General features: G+C 39.3%; 1 protein-coding gene across 1 annotated transcript in view; it reads right to left on the bottom strand.

Moving 5' to 3' along the window:
* The window catches only part of LOC136863785 (RNA exonuclease 1 homolog), a 260,407-nt gene that overhangs the window by 226,810 nt on the left and 12,269 nt on the right, over positions 1 to 21,328 (bottom strand). Inside the window, exon 2 of the mRNA XM_068226090.1 lies at positions 4,542 to 6,503. Within this exon, the coding sequence (XP_068082191.1) occupies positions 4,542 to 6,503 (1,962 nt within the window). The remainder of the gene's footprint in view (positions 1 to 4,541; positions 6,504 to 21,328) is intronic.

The following is a 21,328-nucleotide window of genomic DNA, read 5'->3' as shown; positions in this document are numbered from 1 at the left end:
TTTCTGAAAAAATACTTCTGTTTCTTTAATTTCACAGTAAATTCCAAATACCAGTTTTCAAATTTGTAATATGTTACGTGTCTAAGATAATTTGCAGATATAGTCTTTTTAAGAATTCACACCGTTTGTCACTCCTGTTCATCCCCCTATTCACCTGATTATCCAAAAACACAAAAATACGCGGTTCTTTATTTTCAAAGGAGATTCCAAATTTCAATTTTCATGTCTGTAACATCTTCAGTTTTTTTAGATATAAGTCTCCCCATAAAAGGTGTTCAACCACTTTTCCCCCTTTTTTCACCCTCTTAATGGGATTTTCCAAAAACAAAAAAATACGTATTTCTTTATTCTTAAAGGAGATTGCAAATACCAATTTTTACGCCTGTAAACTTTTAAGTTTTTGAAATATAGATATCCTCATTTTAAAAATTCATCCCCCTTTTCACCCCCTTATTGATGGAATATTAAAAAATCCTCCCTTACCGAGCACCTACATGTTAATATAATGTATCCCCAAAATTTAATTTCTTTGTGCCCAGTACTTTTGGCTTGGCGATGATGAAAGTAGAGGTATCTGTAGAAACTCTTACTAAAATTCTGTTGTTGTAATTAGGATAGGCTTAATTGCAGTTTGGAATTGTGTAGTTCTTGTGTATTCCTTTCAGTATTCAATAATTAACAGCAGTTTTTATCCTGTTAGGGGTTGTGGGATAAAAATAGAGTTCGATTGAGTAGTATTGTAGTGTAGTCGTATATTAATTACCTTATTGTCGTGTGATCTTTGAGTACTATCCCAGACAACATATCCCTCCGTTAATTTTTTTTTTTTGCAAATAAGTTATTTTATTTTTCCTTTTCTTTTCATTCTTTCCATAAAGAATGGCTAAGGAGAGCAAGTGTACGAACCGTGGGTGTGGCGAAGCATTGAGGGGTATGAGGGAGGAGTTGGAGAGTTTGAGGGAGATAATTAGGATTCTCACAGAAGACAGGAAAGAAGATAGGACTCCATTAAACAATGTACAGGTTACTTTTTTGCTAGTTGCTTTACATCACACCGACACAGATAGGTGTTATGGCGATGATGGGACAGGGAAGGGCTAGTCAGCTATCATAGGATAGTCAGCTATGTTGGAAACGACATGGAAAGAAATGTGATTGTAGCGGGAGATCTGAATTTGCCAGATGTCAATTGGGAAGGAAATGAAAACGACAGGAAGCATGACCAACAAATGGCAAATAAGTTAATATGGGAAGGACAGCTGATTCAGAAAGTGATGGAACCAACCAGAGGGAAAAATATTCTGGATGTGGTGCTGATAAAACCAGATGAGCTCTATAGGAAAACTGAAGTAATAGATGCTATTAGTGATCTTGAAGCTGTTTTTGTGGTAGTTAAAAATAAATGTGATAGAAAGGAAGGTCTTAAAAGTAGAACTATTAGGCAGTACCACATGGCTGATAAAGCAGGCATGAGGCAGTATAGTAACTATGATCGGTGGAAAACGGTAAATAAAAATGTAAACAGACTCTGGAATGGGTTTAAAGAAATTGTTGAGGAATGCGAAAACAGGTTTGTACCTTGAAGGGTGATAAGCAATGGTAAGGACCCACCTTATCATAATAGAGAAATAAAGAGACTAAGAAGGAGGTGCAGAATGGAAAGAAATAGAGTTAGAAATGGCTGTGGAAGTAAGGAGAAATTGAAGGAACTTACTAGAAAATTGAATCTAGCAAAGAAGGCAGCTAAGGATAACATGATGGCAAGCATAATTGGCAGTCATACAAACTTTAGTGAAAAATGGAAGGGTATGCTTAGGTATTTTAAGGCAGAAACAGGTTCCAAGAAGGACATTCCAAGAATAATTAATGAACAAGGGGAGTGTGTTTATGAGGATCTTCAAAAGGCAGAAGTATTCAGTCAGCAGTATATAAAGATTGTTGGTTACAAGGATAATGTGGAGATAGAGGAGGAGACTAAGGCCAAAGAAGTAATATTATTTACGTATGATAAAAATGACATTTACAATAAGATACAAAAGTTGAAAACTAGAAAAGCCTACCATTGCCTGCTGTCCATCTCACAACATTTTCGAGGTCATGTTGCAGTTGCTCACAACCTTGTAACTTATTTATCACTCTATAGAGAATAACATCATCCGCAAAAAGCCTTACCTCCGATTCCACTCCTTTACTCATATCATTTATATATATAAGAAAACATAAAGGTCTGATAATACTGCCTTGAGGAATTCCCCTCTTAATTATTACAGGGTCAGATAAAGCTTCACCTACTCCAATTCTCTAAGATCTATTTTCTAGAAATATAGCCACCCATTCAGTCACTCTTTTGTCAGGTCCTACTGCACTCATTTTTGCCAGTAGTCTCCCATCATCCATCCTCAAATACCTCAGACAAGTCAATCGCGATACAATCCATTTGACCTCCTGAATCCAAGATATCTGCTAGCCTATATCTTGCTGGAATCCTACATGAGCTTCAGTGGAATAATCATTCCTAAATCCGAACTGCCTTCCATCGAACCAGTTATTAATTTCGCAAACATGTCTAATATAATCAGAAAGAATGCTTTCCCAATGCTTACATGCAAAGCATGTCAAACTGACTGGCCCATAATTTTCAGCTTTATGTCTAGCACCCTTTCCTTTATACATGGGGGCTAATATAGCAACTCTCCATTCATTTCGTATAGCTCCTTCGTGCAAACGATCAAATAAGTACTTCAGATATGGTACTATATCCCAACCCATTGTCTTTAGTATATCCCCCGAAATCTTATCAATTCCAGCTGCTTTTCTAGTTTTCCACTTTTGTATCTTATTTTAAATGTCATTGTTATCATAGGTAAATTTTAATACTTCTTTAGTATTAGTGACCTCCTCTAACTGGACATTATCCCTGTAACCAACAATCTTTACATACTGCTGACTGAATACTTCTGCTTTTGAAGATCCTCACATACACACTCCCCTTGTTCATTAATGATTCCTGAAGTGTCCTTCTTGGAGCCTGTTTCTGCCTTGAATTACCTATACATACCTTTCCATTTTTCACTAAAATTTGTATGACTGCCAATTATGCTTGCCATCATGTTATCCTTAGCTGACTTCTTTGCTAGATTCAATTTCCGAGGAAGTTCCCTCAATTTCTCCTTACTTCCACAGCCTTTTCCAACTCTATTTCTTTCCAATCTGAACCTCCTCCTTAGTCTCTTTACTTCTCTGTTATAATAAAGTGGGTCTTTACCATTCCTTACCACCTTGAAAGGTACAAACCTGTTTTCACATTCCTCAACAATTGCTTTAAACCCGCCCCAGAGGCTGTTTACATTTTTATTTACCGTTAAACTTGGTGTTCCAAAGATCCAGTCTCCTCTGAACATATCTCTCAGTTTCTCCCCCAATGGCACCATCATCAGCAAAAACAAATGCATTAAGATCTTCCTTATCTATTTATTTGAGTTCCTTTATAATAGTTTTAATTAGAACACTTGTGGCTTCCTTCTCATAAACCGCCGTCTTACTTGGCATGTCAGAATACGGGTTTGGTCAGCACTGCCAATCTGCAAGAGGAGATCAGAGTTCTGCTGCCTTAACCTGATCACACCGCATAAACCGAGTAACTCACCTATAACTTGCATTGAATACATTTTCCAGAATATCATGGGATCGTGCAATTTCCCGTGCTTTTAGTTGTAACATTTAGTGAGAAATGCTGTAACTATTGTTCTGCATCTCTCTCACCCATACCAGTAACGCTTCCACAACACCCAGCAACTATCCCTGTTTTGGACCACGAAATACCACTTGCTGCATTCTCCACTTTCTCACTTGTATTTTATGAACAGAACATTCACAACCCACTGCTCTGTTATCATTTTCTTCCGCAAATTCACCATTTTTAGCTCGAATGAAGCCGTGTAACTTAATTTTATCCATGAGAAATATTTACTAACAAGCTCCACATGGTTTAGTTCAGACTGTGTGCAGCAGTGTCCCCTACCATTTGTTACTGCAGATGCCCATTCTTGCGACAAGCCCATGAATTGGATGTCCGGCTCTTAATCGGTGCAAAAATGTTTGTGAATATTCAGTCAAAAAATGAAGGGTACAGCTGATATGCAGTGACGGCTGACATGCGCGTAAATACAGTAACATATCTGTTCTATCCCTTATCAGAAGATATAGCCTAATGCACTGGTTTCTCGCCAGAGATCTGTTTAAATATGTAAACCAGCAATTTTTGTTCTATTTCTGATGGACACTGGGAGAGATAGAAATATGATCCTCATCAGGTTAGTTTCCAGAAGAAAGATTAGAGGCTGGAGGTTCTCCTACGTCCTGTGATGATGATTGAGTAGCCCGTGGGAAGTAAGCCAATATTTAAAACAAATGAAGAGCACATAGTCAGTGATTTGCAGATCTGTGGTACAACCAAAGTTTCCCCATGGCCATAAGCTAATTACAAATATGGACTGAAAGCAATATGCTACAATGAATTAATAATAAATTGAAGTACTTACCACATGTTCTTTCAGGAGAATCATCAGAACTTGAATTCTCTTCTATCGCCTGCTTCTTGCGACTGGTCGTCACAGTAGCTGGGTGACTTGTACGACTGGAATGATGGACTGATGATTTTGAACTTCTTGTTGGTTTCTTCAATAATTCTTCTTCAGATGACTGTCCTCCATAAACTTCATGTTTGTAAGTGGTTGTATAAGGTTTCTGTTTACCACTAGAATCAAGCTTTTTCTTATTATCTCCCTGGTAATTTGATTTGTCTTTCAAATTATGGCTTTTATCTTTTGCACTTTTATGATAATGTTCAACTTTTTTCACATTTTTAGTAGACTGATGTTGAGCATTTGAACGATTTGAGGTATGTTTAGAATGTTCACTACTTGATATGTGGGATTTCTTCTGACTGCTACTATGTTTTCCATCTGCACTGCTATGTTTCTTATGATCTTCTTTGGAACTCTTATCATGCTTTTTGCTACTTTTATCACTTTCATGACTCCTCCTCTCTCTATGGTGGCTCTTCCCATCATTATCTCTTTTACTACTACTGCTGTGAGCTTTTTCACTACCTGAATGTCTCTTACTTTCAGAATGCTTCTGAAAATCTCTGTGATGTTCCTCATCTCTGTAAGTTTTCTTCTCGCTTTTGATATGTTTCTTATAACTATCACTTTTCTCTCTCACCTTTGTCCTTTTATCATCACTGCTTATTTTAATTTCCCCATTGACAGGAACATTGCCATCTTTCTCCTCCTTGAATTCTCTTTTCACCTTTAACATACCATATTTATCCACACATGAACCTGCTTTCAAATTGTCATTTGTTATGTCATGCAGAGAATCTAATCCATTAGTCACAGGATCATAACCAATACCCCCATCTGATCCCATGCTGTCCAGTTTCGAGATCTCAGTTGGCACATATTCTTTCACTAGATTATCAGTACTAAGTGGCTGATATTCAGGCTCAACATTACTAATACTACTAGGCTTATAAGTAACATGATTTAGAGTGGAACTATTCGTTCCAGAAGGTACATACGTTGGTTCCGAACTAGACAAAGTAATATCACTCGGCTTATAGGACACAGCTGATTGTAAATCAGAAGTTCTTCCTACAGGGACATAACTATTCTGTTGTTGCTGAAGAGATTCTATATTACTAGGAATATATAAATGACGATTATCACTCCATCCACCAACAGGAGCAGGAGAATATTTTGGACATTTATCACTTTTCTTTAAGTCCCTACTACTTGGTTCATACTTAAACTCTTTGTTGAGTATTACACGTTTTTCATTTCCAATCCCAGAACCCTCAGATGATGACACTGAGCATGATATCAAAGAATGGGGTGTGCTGCCTATACAGGTAGGTTTGTATGATGTGCTAGTTACAACTGAACTATCAGGAATCGCATGTCTGACAGAAGATTCTGCACTGGATTTCGATTTGTCACTTTGTTCACATTTCAATGAAGAACTGATCACACTATTCACACTTTGCACTTCACTGAACTTCTCCCCACTACTGTCTGGTTCATACTCTTGTATCAATTTGGGTCTCTTTCGCACAAAAGGAGTACCATCTGAAGACCGTCTTTTAAGAATGATATTGGAACTCTTTGTAAGTGAAGGAGAATAAGGTATAGGTATATGTCTCTTTTTAAGAACCGCTATAGGGGTGGGCTTATACGAAGGGACTTTAGTTTGTTCTGTAGTATCATTGCTAGAGTCCTGTGCCTTGGTATCTTCTATAGTTGCTGCTACAGGTTCATCGGCTGCACTCTCTTCTGGAGGCTTAGGTGCTGCTTCGGAGGAACTGGAAACTTCTGAACTCACACAACCTACAGAATTTTCAGTTTGCTGTTGCAGAACTTTTTTCACAGCTTGTGATACAATCCTATGTAATATCTCATCAGCCCCTTTCACCGTTGCAGGATGTAGATTGTCTGGAGTTTCTGAGAACAAAGAAAAATACATATATGAATTATCATTGCAACAATGATATAAAATACACACATTCACTTAAGTGAAGTGGGACAAAACTGACAAGGGAAGGGCGCATACCGGGTAATCACAGATCATTTGTAAATTTTGTACATACATTAAATGAGCCAAGAATAACACAACGGCCAAAACATTTCTTTCGGAAATTAATTTATGCGACCTACAAAAAGCGTTAAAGTTTGCATTTTTGAATTGGCGAGCTTGGCTACGCAGGACTACAGTGCGTGCTGGGTTCGCTCGTCGAGGGACCGCACCGCTGATCTTAATTCTTATTCTGTTAGTAATTGCGTAGCACACTGTGAAGATGACATAGCGGCATTAAGAGAAATTATTTCATTTCTGCATTGATTGTGGGTCAATAAAGCAATAGACTAAGATTGTTATGGTGAAAATAAAGGTTAATCACTACAACGATGGACGTTACATACGAAAGCAAGTTCCTCCTTATAGTTTATGCAACAATGATGCTCATGGTAGGAATGTTAAAAGCACAAAGCAGTTCTACACCAACCATGCCTAACGAAGCGAGGATAAGAGCAAGTGGAACATTTTAAGTCACCGCTATCAAAACAATATTGCACAGGGTACTCAAAGGCTCCCGGTTTTTTGGATAAGTTCTGACTTCAGCAACAGGTGTATTGCCACATGGGATGAAAACGAGGTTGTATGTCAGAGACTGAATTTTCAAGATGGTGTTCCTCTGCGCCGAAACAATATCCAAATTAAATAATCAAACAGTGTCAGATAATCTGCATACAAAGCCTTTCCATACCCTAAACCCGTACACATCTAGTGGTTCACAGTAAGCTATGTCACCAGGAGGGATCCTCATCATCATCATTGGTACGGTGTTTCGATTTTGTGTAAATTTATGTTCAGAAATGGAATCCAGAATGAGCAGAACTTTACCAGACAGTGCATTTTGCTTGAATAATCCATTAAACCATTTGTTCACTTGAATAGATCCGATCTTTTCAGATTTAGTGCAACCATCTGTTCTTTACATGCTTTCCCCACAAATATATATCTTTTTTGCTTTTGACACAATGGAACTTTTGTTCCACTGATGAAACCGAAAGTGGGCCCCGCTTACCACTTCTCCAATAATGAGCAGCCTTCCTTTTTGCTGCTGATGATGATGATGCTTGTTGTTTAAGGGGCCTAACATCTAGGTCACCGGCCCCCAATGGTACGAAATGAGGTGAAATGTTATGACAATTTAAAAATCCAGAATCCTCCACTGACCAGATTCGAAAACGTGAGGACGAAGAATGAATGGACCGATACGAAGTTAAAACAATCAGTGGATCCAACCCGCAATGCCCCACATTTCCAGAAACTAGCATTAAATAATAGTATTACTGACCAAGGGACTGCGTCTAAAGCACAATACTGAATCAATGATGCTTGTAGTCGAAACGGGTCCAAAATCCAGGTCATCAGCCCCTCATAATGGTACTTATTGCTAGGAAAATAGAACCATGTTATTTGTCATGTTACGGCACTAATCAAAAGTAGCGTAGACTCGCGGTATTCCACACATTATGGTACTACTCACAGGTAATGAAATTCGCACATGTAACACAGACCTATGGTGTTTCACACACTGCGGCACTATTTACAGACAACACAAACCTATACTTGCAACGCAAACCTATGGCATTCCTCACATAAGTGGACTAATCACAGGGACCCGCACTATCCTGGGGTGTTCCTCACGTAGTGGGTACGAAGCATAGGCAAGGCAGAACCATGGTGCCGCTCATCCCATGGTGTTGCTCATATAGTACGATTCACAGGTACTGTAGAAGCCGGCAACGTACTCTATTGCTACTAATCACAAACCTATTTGGTACCTAACATAGTGGTAGTACGCACAAGTAAAAGCGAACCATAGTGTTCCCCACGTGGTGGTACAAATCACAAGTAGTCTCATGGTTCTAATTTGATCATCCCTTTGTCGCCCCTTTTAGTCACCTCTTAGGACAGGCAGGGGATACCGTGGATGTATTCATCTGTGTCCCCCACTTACAGGGGTGTCTTCCTTTTTAAGCATATGTCAGCGTGGCCTCAAATCAGCTGTTGAAAAGTGAAAGTTGCAAATAGGGTATGGAGTAGCGGCCTGTTGACAAACTGACCCAGCACGCGGTGCAGTACTGTGTAGCCGAGCGTGACAATTCAAACATACAAACTTTATGGCTATCTGTAGGTCGCACTAATTAATTTTCAAAAGAAGTATTTTGGCCATTGTGTTACTGTTGGCTCATTTAACATGTGTGCAAACTGTACATAAGATTGGCGATTCCCCGGTACGCACCCTTCCCTTGTGAGAAATAAGATAGGAAAGCAGACAACACCAGTTAAAATTTCAACACATGTATACCAGAAATCATCATCATCATCATCATCATCATCATCATCTGCAGTTTCCAGCTGTTGGCCGGGTCTGCTTTATACCAGAATTATGGAAGTGCATTATTGCTGTCAATAAAATACTGTGTAAAGTAAGAAACAATATGCCGAATAAGGCCATAGCTGCAAGAGCACCACAGAAATGGAAACTGCTTCTATTTAGAATCAGTATTATGTCATACCCTCTCTTCATTCCATACAGCTAGTACACACACTTTCCTAGGCATATCATTAGTCAGGCCAGCCAGTCTTCCCAGGTCCCACTCCTATTCCACAGCTCTGCCAAGATCTTGACGCATTGTAGATGGAAGTGCGTCATTTGATAACATTTTTCAGCATATCCCATACATTTTCAAAGAGATCAATGAGGTTCATGTTACAGGACATTGCAAGCCTTGGCATCCTTGTTATCCCATCCTCCGGAATGGATTGACTGACAATGGAAACACAATGCGAACATGCATTATCATACTGCAAGATAAAATTTGGGCAAATATTGTCAAGAAAAGGTTGAACAAACTGCATGAGGATATCCTTTTTTTTTTTTTTTTTTTTTTGCTAGTTGTTTTACGTCGCATCGACACAGATAGGTCTTATGGCGACGATGGGACAGGGAAGGGCTAGGAGTAGGAAGGAAGCGGCCGTGGCCTTAATTAAGGTACAGCCCCAGCATTTGCCTGGTGTGAAAATGGGAAACCACGGAAAACCATTTTCAGGGCTGCCGACAGTGGGGTTCGAACCTACTATCTCCCGAATACTGGACACTGGCCGCACTTAAGCGACTGCAGCTATCGAGCTCGGTCATGAGGATATCCATCTATTATTTCTTGCCCTTCATTATTCCCTGCACATGGACAAGCGGTTTCTTACAGTAATGGATAAAACTGATCCAAGACATCGCAGATCCACTATGACTGTGTATATGAGGTATAGCATGATAAAGTTGATCAGGATGCACGTCCCTTGTTATTGTAACCTGGTAAGAAGCAGATCCTATTAGACAAGCAAAGAGTTTGGGACCTTGCTAAGGCCATCTAGGCTTGAGATGGTGTTAACCATTTTGATGCCAGGCTGTAACGTACTTTCATTTTTGGAGGTAAATCCCCGTTCTTTATTCCATAGCACACAAGTGAATAGAGAACATGTGAGTGTCACTATAATTGCAATAAAGTTTCAATTTCTCCAATTTAAAATGTACAAAAATTTTATGAATTTCTGAAAAATTTAAAGTTCAAAATTTGACCTTATTTTTAATTTATAGTGTAGTCTTATCAGGGTATAATATATGTGTGAGAATATTTGGTTAATTTTGATGATCATGATGATGCTTGTTGTTTAAAGGGCCCTAACAACTAGGTCATCAGCCCCTAATGGTATGAAATGAGACGAAATGACAAATTAAAAGTCCAAAAGCCTCCACTGACCAGAATTTAAAACTGGACAGACGGATGGATGGATGGATGGATGGATGGATGGATGGATGGATGGATGGATGGATGGATACTGGCAGTGTGAATTTTTGTTTGTACGTCAAAAACTGACTAAAGTGCTCTTAAATATATATATTTTTAGATTATTCTAAAAATTAACATCTGAAAAAAAGCACCCGCACAATTGTGCGTGTCAGGACTTACTTCGCTACTTACAAAAAAGAGAAATTACCTCAATGCATGTGAATATACATATGTACATGATCAAATGTTCTAATTTCCAGTAGGGAATAATTTAAAACAATTAAATCTTCGTTCAAACACAAGTAAACGTTACATTTTCTACATTGAGGAGGAGTTTTGATATTACTGCCCTTTTGGCATCAGCAGCTTGTTGTCAGACCTGAATGAAATCTGGAAGTGTCAAAACGTCAAAAACTTACTAAAATGCTCTCAAATACATGTTTTTACAGTTTATTTTACAAATTAAGAATTATCAGCTGAAAAACAGAACCCACACAATTGTGCGTGTCAGGACTTCATTCACTACTTGCAAAAAATAAAAAAATAAAAAATTCATCTCAGTACATGTGAATATGCACATGTACATGACCAAATGTTCTATTTTACAGTGTGGAACGATTTTAAAAAGTTAAAATCTTATACATTACATTTCTCATGTAGAGTACGAGTTTTTCTTTCTCGGTCCTTTTTGCGACAGCACCCAGCACTCCTGCATGCATTGGCTGTAAGGAAACCTAGCCCGCACATATGTGCGTATCAACATTCAAAACCTCATGGTATTACGTACGATGTTGTAAGTTCACAATTTACGTTGGCCACACAACCTACACACTTCACCGATTATATTCTGATATTCAGTAAAGCTTCTAGATTAATATGAATGCAATAAATAAATACTTACTTTAGGCATTACTGCTTCCCGCCATATTGCTAATGAACTGTATTTTTAAACTCTTCTTCCTTCCCCCTGGTGGTCAAGTACTAAATAAGAACAGCTGAAGTACATGCTACATGTCCCATACAAGCACTGCAGTCCGGTCTAGCGCCAAGAAAACGTCAAATAAGCTCAGACATAAATAAAATACAGACACGCATAATTGTGCGTACACAGTCTGAAAGGGTTAAAACAATCAGTGGAACCGACCCACAGTGCCTCACATGCACAGAGGCTGGCGTAAAACAATAGTATTACTGACCAAGGGGCTGCTTCTATAGCACGATACCGAATCGATGATGCTTATAGTCGGACAGGGTCCAATATCCAAGTCATCGGCCCCTCATAATGGTACTTATCGCTAGGAAAATACAACCATGGTATTTGTCATGTTGCGGTACTAATCAAAAGTAGCGTAGACTCGCTGTATTCCACACATTATGGTCCTACTCACAGGTAATGAAATTCTCATATAGAATACAGACCTATGGTGTTTCGCACATTGCGGTGCCATTTACAGGTAACGCAAACCTATGGTGTTCATCACATAAGTGTACTAACCACAGGGACTAGCGCTATCCCGTGGTGTTCCTCATATAGCAGGGACTAATCACAGGCAAGCCAGAACCATGGTGTCACTACTCATCCCATGGTGTCGTCCATATAGTGGTACTAATCACAGGTACTGTAAAAGCCGACACCGTACTCTGTTGCTACTAATCACAAACCTATTTGGTACCTAACATAGTGGTACTACGCGCAAGTAAAAGCGACCCATGGTGTTCCCCACATGGTGGTACTAATCACAAGGAGTTTCATGGTTCTAATACAATCATCCCTTGGTCGCCCCTTTTAGTCACCTCTTACGACAGGCAGGGAATACTGCGGGTGTATTCTTCGTCTGCATTCCCCACCCACAGGGGGTTGTATGTTTGGTCTGCGAGAGGTATTTTATTTCCCTCAAGTCCCCCAGCAAGCCAGTTAGGACTCCCCCATCCGCCATCTGGAACGCGCCACGTGGGAGTATCACCTCTCCCCCTGCTACGCCAGCGTAGTAGGTTCGTGGGGTTAATTTTTAATAGAAAACTGAAGTTTTATGCATTTCCTGATATTTACAAATTTTTACAAAATTATGCACATGCAGGTTAAATACACAATAACCTCTTCTTTAGGCCTATTTCGAACACTTGTCATTCAATAAATCCCTCTCTAATGAATCACCTAATGTTAAAACATTGTGTATTTCATCATCTTTTATATACTTACCCATCTTTACCCTTTTGGAGGTAAATAAACAAACATAAACAAGCGAGATAACAAGCAGAGTGCAAGGCTACCAAATGCGAAACTTGTAATGCATCGAAAGAAAGCTTTTATAAAATTTCACTGATTTCAATATCGAATGATATTGATATTTCCAGAGAGTATAAGCTTCAATCTTTCTGGTGGTATTATTTATGCTGCCATCGTACAGCAGGGATTGAAGATGCAGGTGAAAGAAAAACGTGGCTGACAGATTGGCCCCCTGCATTTAAAGCAGCAGCTTACCTGACCGATAGATCGGCCGCCTGGAACCGTAAGAGTTAATGCAAATTATTCCAAATAATCCCTTTAGCATCATCTGATGAACAGAAAGCAGTAAGTACAGATCCTCTTTAGGTGTAACTGCTTGGACAAGTGTTGCGGTACTATCATCTCGAAACCCCCCATGAGGGATCAGATTTGATATATAGACAGTCTTTAATGTAATTTTGCCAGGCTATTAATTGTCAAAAGAAAAATTTCAGTAAAATCACAAATGAATGAAGCTCCATCATATGTAACGTATGAACAAGTAAAAATAACTTATTAAATTTTGAAATTTGTACAACCTCAAATTTCACCCTCTTTGTTGTCTTACCAACAACAACCTCACTTGTGTTTAATTTAAAGCAGTGGTCGACTTAACCCTGTTTGCTGGCTCAAGTTGACAAGTTCTTAAAAATTTCTTACCTTGGCCACCACGGCAGCTAAGAACTTGAAAGTAACAACTTGAAAAGTTATGAGCTATAGACTAATGTATTCTCATTTTTAATGTAATTCAGTTTCTCAGCAAGTATCAGTGTCAGTTGTACCAGTTCATTTCTTGTTGCCTGTATTGTGATCTGGTTCTGAACCAACACAGTAACATGAGTGATAAAAGAAAAGACTTACTTTGGTTCTCATTTGATGAAAAAGAGAAACGAAGGCAGAAAAGGGCTGTAGTGCCAAGTACAAGAAATTTGGATATGAGTTAAAAGTCAAGTACAGAGGAGATGATGATGATGATGATGATGACGATGCTTGTTGTGGCCTAACATCTAGATAAATGCCCCCTATAAGTGAATACGAACAATCATATAGAAAAACATAAAAATTTGTTGATAATTTAATTAAGATCTGTTATTTTAGCACTAATATTTTCTTGTTAGATTTTCTCACAATATATGAGAGCCATCCGGAAAGTAGTACCCGTTAGCGCCGCATGAAGCGCTGACGACTCGGGTAGCCGCTCGGCAAGGTCAGACCGTGTCAGTGGCTTGTCTTCCTCTTTGTGCGAGGTTGCGTGATGCTAGCATTGCCTGTGTTGTGTCTGTGATCGTTTAAAATGTTTAAACAAATTGAGAACCCCGCCAGTTGTGAAGTGAGGGCCGTGATTAATTTTCTTAATGCACGAAACGTTCGACCTTGTGATATCCATCGTCAATTAACGGAGGTGTATGGAGACAATGTGATGGACAAGTCGTCTGTTCGGTGCTGGTGTTGCAACTTCAACCACCTGGGGAGGGGGAATACACATGACGAGGATCGTTCAGGGAGACCATCCGTCATTACAGACCAACTGTTGAGCGCGGTAGACGAATGCGTGAGGAACGATCAGCGCATCACAATTGATGAACTCTGTGAACATTTTCCTAATGTGTCTCGAACAATTGTTCATGAAATTGTCACAGACCATCTGCATTATTCAAAAATCATGCACGGTAGGTCCCTCACATGCTTACAGTGGAGCACAAAACCAAGCGTATGGTTGCAGCACTGACGTTTCTGGGACGTTATTCCGATGAAGGAGACTCTTTCCTGACTTGCATCATTACTGGGGACGAAACATGGGTTTGTTATGCATCACCTAAGAGTAAACGACAGTCAATGGAGTGGCATAATGCTCATTCACCAACCAAACCAAAAAATTCAAGACAGTTCTGTCCACCAGGAAACTCATTGCAACCGTTTTCTGGGATCATCGAAGTGTACTGCTCATTGATTTTATGGCCCGTGGAGACACAATTAATGCTAATTGCTTATTGTGAAACATTAAAGAAATTACGGCAGGCAATACAAAATCGACGGCGAGGTCTATTGTCTACAGGCATCATTCTCCTTCATGACAATGCCAGGCCTCATGCAGCTGCAATAACACAACAACTTTTGCAGCAATTCAAGTGGGAAACCTTCGACCATCCCCCATATAGCCCGGACTTGGCCCCTTTGGATTTTCATCTCTTTACGAAGCTTAAAGACTTTCTGGCGGGAAAAGGATTTGACAGCGATGAAGAACTTAAACGAGCCGTGACTACGTATCTGAATATGCTGGCAGCGGAGGACTATGACGCTGGAATACAAAAACTCGTCCCACGTTATGACAAATGCCTAAATTTGCTTGGAGATTATGTGAAGAAGTGTAAAGTATGCTCTTTCCAATAAAAATGTGTATATTTGTTAATATTTACTCCTGTGTCTTTATTGCACAAACGGGTACCACTTTCCGGATGGCCTTCGTATCTTATATTAACCTCCACTTCTTTAAATATCCCATAATTCTATTTTTCCTTTATTTGTATCATGCTTTTTTTTTTTTTTTTTACTTCTAACAGAAAAATACCACTACTTCTTTCAGTTTGAGCAAGAACTTTGGATTTGGGATCGTTTATTCCAGTGAGACTTAACTTATATATTTCCAGAATACTGTTCACACAGTGACTATCACCTTTCTTTCCTGCACATTCCTTTGCAAACTTTTGAAGTACTTGATATCCTTTTAAAAAATTCCCATTTTAGAATACCATCTAGTTCAGGGATGCCTTTAACTATCTTTAGCAAGCTTTTGTCGATCATGTTGCCAGGAAGAGAAGGAAGGTAGTTAAGTTCTGCAGTGGTTCTGAACAGTTTATCTGCAGGATTATCCTTCTTAAAATAGGTAATCTTGGCAATTATTCTGTTGCCACTTGCACAAACCTACTTTTGAGCATTCATTGCCTGTCGTTACTTAGGGTAGTGAGAATATCTGTGACAGAATCCCGAAGAGGGGGAGGAGGGGAAGGAGAAGGTGGTAGTGTTTCACGTTGGTACCAACAACAGTATTCTAACGGACATGCTTGGAGATTGCCATAGTTCTTCTTCAAAATCTCTACAGCTTCTGTGGTTTCCAGTGACAAATATAGAGAGTAAAGGAGCATTTTCTTCATACAAAGATAGTTTATCTCATTCTAGAGTACTGCTCTTGCACAAAGATCAGAACCATTCTTAGCCTATATATGGATGAAAATGATTAAGCCTGTAAATTATGCTCATGATTAGTTCTTTGAAACCTACAGAAAAGTTTTAGTTTCAATAATATTTCCATTTTTACTTGAGCTTAATTTCTAATTTGTACTTTGAATATTTTTAATACAAATTTCACTGTAGCTGATCCCAGTTTATGCCTCTCCTGTGTGTACATACCTTCAGCTGCCTCTCAGGTTCCATAATGCTTGTATCTAACCGTTAGTATCTGTCAAGGGCGCCCATACCTATGGGCAAAGCAGGGCTGCGCCCCCCCCCCCCCCCCACCTAGCCCTCAAGGAAAGGAAAAAATCTAGTCAGGTGTTTTTCTTTCAAGAAAATTATTTAAAATTCGGTATTATGTAGAAGTGGTAGTACCACACCCCCCCACCAACAGGCAGGGGATTCTACCGCAGAATACAAGTCGCCATTCATCTTCCAAAATATTAAAAATACTACATACCCCCAGGTCTACGCCCTCCCCTACAAACTGTCACACGGGCGCCCGTGGTATCTGTGAACTGCTATGGTTAAATTTTACGAGTTTTTTTTTTTTTTTCCAGAGTATGAAATAGCGCCAAACTCCTTGCTTTTTCATAACATTATAACTGAAATCAAACCATTTTAAGCACTGAAATAAAGGGAAAATGATTTGCATTAATCCCACCCCTATAAATAACACATTTGTAGCAAGCAGAAACTAACTAAAAACTATTGCCAAGATAAAAGGAATATTTATCCTCTTCTAATTCCTTGAGCTGTAATAGTATATCTCTGTAGTGTTCTAATAGCAGTCAGTCAATTTTAATGTTGTAGTGACAAGACAGACTTTTTGCGGCACAAGTTTATTAGCTGATTGTTCTTTATATAAAGATGTTTTGAATTTTTTAATATTGTAATATCTGAAGCCATTTTTTTCCTTCTCAACTCAGTTAATTTATAAAAATTAATTAAATTTAGGATTTTTTTCAGGTGTAATTCTGTTACCATATGTTTTCTTTTTCAGCTAGTTTATAAATTTATTTATTCAAAAATTAGTTTTGGCAGACAGAAGAGCTTAACAGTAATATATTTTTTAAACAATGGCAGATACAAGCAGACACATGATTGAGGAATGTCTCACTGTTAGTATCTGGGTTCATGGAAAAGAATGAAATGGCAAGACATGAAAAATGGAGAAACTTATTTCATTGCTTTTACGAGGGTAATCCCAATAAAGAACTCTGTTCGTGTGGCTGTTGGTCACAATATTGTGAAGAGTGTTTCCCGCGCTAGCATAGAAACATGCACACGCCGCGCTGAGGCACTCACTCTTGGCTTGGCAGCCGTTGAGAATTGAGCTCCCATTGGATGTTACCGCTAAGTGCGAAGTGCGTGCAGTTATTCGGTTCTTTAACACAAAAGGTACTGAACCAATTGAAATCCATCGCCAATTGACGAAAGTGTATGGTGAGTCATGTATGGATGTCAAAAATGTTCGTAAGTGGTGTAGAGAGTTTGCAGCCGGTCGGACTGAAATTCACGACGAGCGAACAAAGAAGTGGGAGACCATCAATTTCCGTCGAGACAGTCATGAAGGTTGAACAAATCATGCATGAAGATCGGTGGATCACCCTGGGTGATCTCTGCACTTTGGTTCCTGAGGTTTCAACTTTTATTATAATTTGGATCCACCTTATTCAATACATAAGAACTATTTTTTAGATGAAATGACAACATATATTTCAATCAGAACTAATTTCGACGCCCCCTTTGCGTCATCATCAGCTGATATAGGTTCTTGGAAAAATTGGCAATCACATAAGTTTATCTACATCATGTACATGATCTAAAGCATAAATTCACATCTATAGAACAGGACATTGAGATCTTGGAGAACTTAGGAAAAGGAAGTTTGCTGGATGTTACAGACGGTTGCTATATACACCTGGAACAGTATTTTAATCCAAACCTTAATTTAAATGAAATTTCTGAAAAATCAAATATTCTGTTTGATTTCCTTATTGAGTTTTTTAAAAATGTACATATCCCGGTCAATAGGACGGTGTTTCATATTATGCGTAATAGATTTACTAGTTGCTTTTTACAACCATGCCCTCCGGAGCTCCAACAAGTTGCCGTTCCTCAGTTGCTCCTCCCACTTTCCCCTATTTCACCCCCCTTTGGTCCCAACCAACCTTGGACACTTGATTACTATCACAACACTGCTCGATAGGCTTCATTGTGCTTCGCATGGACAGCGATCTTTTGAGGTAAGTTACGTAAAACCGTTTACGTTATAAGACGTAATTTTATATATTGCCTCTTCAGTTAAGTGATAGTTTATTACATTCCTATTATTACAGGTCCGCATTGAACTGGAAACGTTGTACTTATTAACATCTTAAAGGACCGATTGCTCGTTTCCACCTCACTAGGATTGCTCCATTAAAGCGACTCTGAAGATTTTATTGAAGTATTTTAATACGATTCTACGTCACGTTTTAAGAAGTGTGATAAATTAAGCTAATGTTTCTTCAAGACTATTTTATTTTTAAGTTGTTGTTCTTTTAAATCCATGTTATTTTATAAGTGAGCAAACCGGTTTGCATATGTTTTCATCAATTTATGGTTTAAGACTTGCAAGTCTCGACTCGTAGAAAATATGGACTTTGAGACAGTATAATCGTAACGCAGTCTTTGTTTGTTAATATGGTTTTAAATTGTGTTCAATTTGATGTAGATAAATCTATGTGATTGCCAATTTTTCCAAGAACCTATATCAGCTGATGATGACGCAAAGGGGGCGTCGAAACTAGTTCTGATTGAAATATATGTTGTAATTTCGTCTAAACAACAGTTTTTATATATTGAATAAGGTGGATCCAAATTATAATAAAAGTTGTAATCTTGGTTCAATACGGACAAACAATGAAATTTATTAATTTAACTTCCTGAGGTTTCCCGAAGCGCCGCTCACAACTTCCTGAACAGCATGGCGGCGAGCTGGTATGACATAGGCATACAAAAACTGTTACAGCGTCTACAAAAATGCATCGACTGAAATGGTGTAATGCTGTAAAATGATGTAAACCACTGTAGAAAGAGACAGGTCTATATGTATCCCACAGAAAATAGAGAGGAAGAGTTTCTCAAATGGTTCTGAATTAGGTGCAAAATGTAGCGGAAGACCTTCAAAATATGTCGACAATGACATAAGTGACTGTCTGAATCAATCATTACCTACGTTCACTGCTTAAATCAACAAGGAAGTGATCAGAAGATATACGGATTCCAAAAGCTTTGATGCACCATCTGACAGGTTACCAGGCATTTCGGCCCAGTGACATAAATTAATTAATTGACCAGGATATGGATGTGTGACGTGATTCATGAGAAAATTTACCAGCTGCTTTTCCCAACTTAGCAGTTTATAATAACCTCATGATGACAAACGTGCAGTTTATCTCGCAGCTTCCATTAGACCTAATGTAGTGTTTGTATCTGGGCCACCCCTTGCGGGTGGGGGACGCACATGTAGAATACATCCGCGGTATCCCCTGCCTGTCGTAAGAGGCGACTGAAAGGGTCCCAAGGGGCTCTCAACTTGGGAGTGTGGATTAGCGACCACGGGGCCCTTAGATGCGTCTTGGCATTGCTTCCACTTACTTGTGCCAGGCTCCTAACTTTAGTCTATCCTATCTGACCTCCCTTGTTCTTGTTCTCTCTTGTTCTTTTCCGACCCCGACGGTATTAGAGCATTCGAGGCCTAGGGAGTCTTTCATTTTCACGCCCGTCGTGGACCTTGCCTTTCTTCGTCCGTTACTTCATTTTTCGAAGTGTCGGATCCCTTCTTTCTTCTTTGTTCTCTCTCTTTACCCCCTGTGGGTGGGGGATGCAGATGAATAATACACCCACAGTACCCCTGCCTGTTGTGAGAGGCGACCAAGGGATGATTGAATTAGAACCATGAAACTACTGTTGATCATGCGGGGAACACCATGGGTTGCCTGTACTTGCAAGTAGTAGGCCTACCACTAAATTCGGTACGAAATAGGTTTGTGATTAGTAGTAGTAAAGAGGCTGGCCGGGTGGGTTTCCAGTACCCGTGCGTCGTACCCATGTGAGCAACACCGCGGGTCTGGGCGTAGCCTGTGAGTTGTACCACTATATGAGCGGCATCGTGGGTCTGCGTTGCCTGTGATTAGTACTCCCTATGTGCGGAACACCACGGGGCCCGTGGGACCGGCACCCGTGACTAGTACCCCTAGGTGAGCAAACTCATCGGTTTGCGTTGGCTATGAGTGGCGCCATTGTGTGTGAAACACCATAAGTCTGCGTTCCCTATACGAAGTACAATACTTGAGAGTAGTGCCATCTTGTGTGGAACACCGTGAGTCTTCACTACTTTTGATTAGTACCCCAACATGACAGATACCATGGTTCTACTTTACTCACGACATGTACCATTCTGTGGGGCCTTAGTCGTGGATTTTGCTCCCCTAGCCTTCGGGCTGAGCAGCGGTCGCTTGGTAGGCCAAGGCCCTTCTAGGGCTGTAGTGCCATGGGGTTTGGTTTGGTTTGGTTTGGTTTTGTAGACATCAAGCATTATTGTGCTTTATGAGTGGTCCTATGGTGAGTAATACTATTATTTACGATCTTTTTTGAGTTTGATTCACTGTTTTTGTTTGTTTGTTTGTTTTTTGTAGGGTTCATGTCCATCCATTCATTCATTCTTCATGACATTTTTTTTATTTTGGTCAGTGGATTAATTTGAACCTTTTGTTATTTCATTTCGTACCATTAGGGGCCGATGACCTCGATGTTAGGCCCCTTTAAACAACAAGCATCATCATCATCATGTATCTGGGCCAGATATAATAACAATGGCAGTGACAGGACTATGCAAGTTGTTATTACATACCGTTAATATTGGCAAGTTCAATAAATTCATTTTTTAAATGGCTTGTGGCATGAAGTATCCTATTGTGACTTTTGGCCCACCCTGTACAGTCAAATGCATTAAGATTTAGTGCTTGGAACTTAGCTTGTCTTGATTTGTTCTAAACATTTTTCTAAACCGTGGTAAGTCCACAACACAGATAATTGAGAATTTATTGTAATAGCCAAGTCGAATCTAAAAAGACAAACTATAAACATTCAATATGATTGTCATTAAGCCAGCTGTCTGCTAGAATATGAAAGAACTGAAGCTGACCAAATAGCTTGAACCTGCACTATTCATCACGGTACAGCTCAGTTTACGATACTAAGTGAACTGTAAGCTGGAGCTGTAGGGACTAATTTCAGCCATGACGAAATTTTCAACTATAGCTATAGGAAAGGAAGCTGTCTTCTTCCAACTGTTATAAACCTAACTGACATAGCAAGAAAATTTGAGGAGCTACCAACAATTTTTGCATGCTAAAAAGGGTAA

The sequence above is a fragment of the Anabrus simplex genome, chromosome 2 (assembly GCF_040414725.1).
Source record: "Anabrus simplex isolate iqAnaSimp1 chromosome 2, ASM4041472v1, whole genome shotgun sequence".
Classification (NCBI taxonomy): domain Eukaryota; kingdom Metazoa; phylum Arthropoda; class Insecta; order Orthoptera; family Tettigoniidae; genus Anabrus; species Anabrus simplex.
Note: the sequence above shows the minus strand (reverse complement) of the source record. Positions and strands in the feature narration are given on the sequence as shown.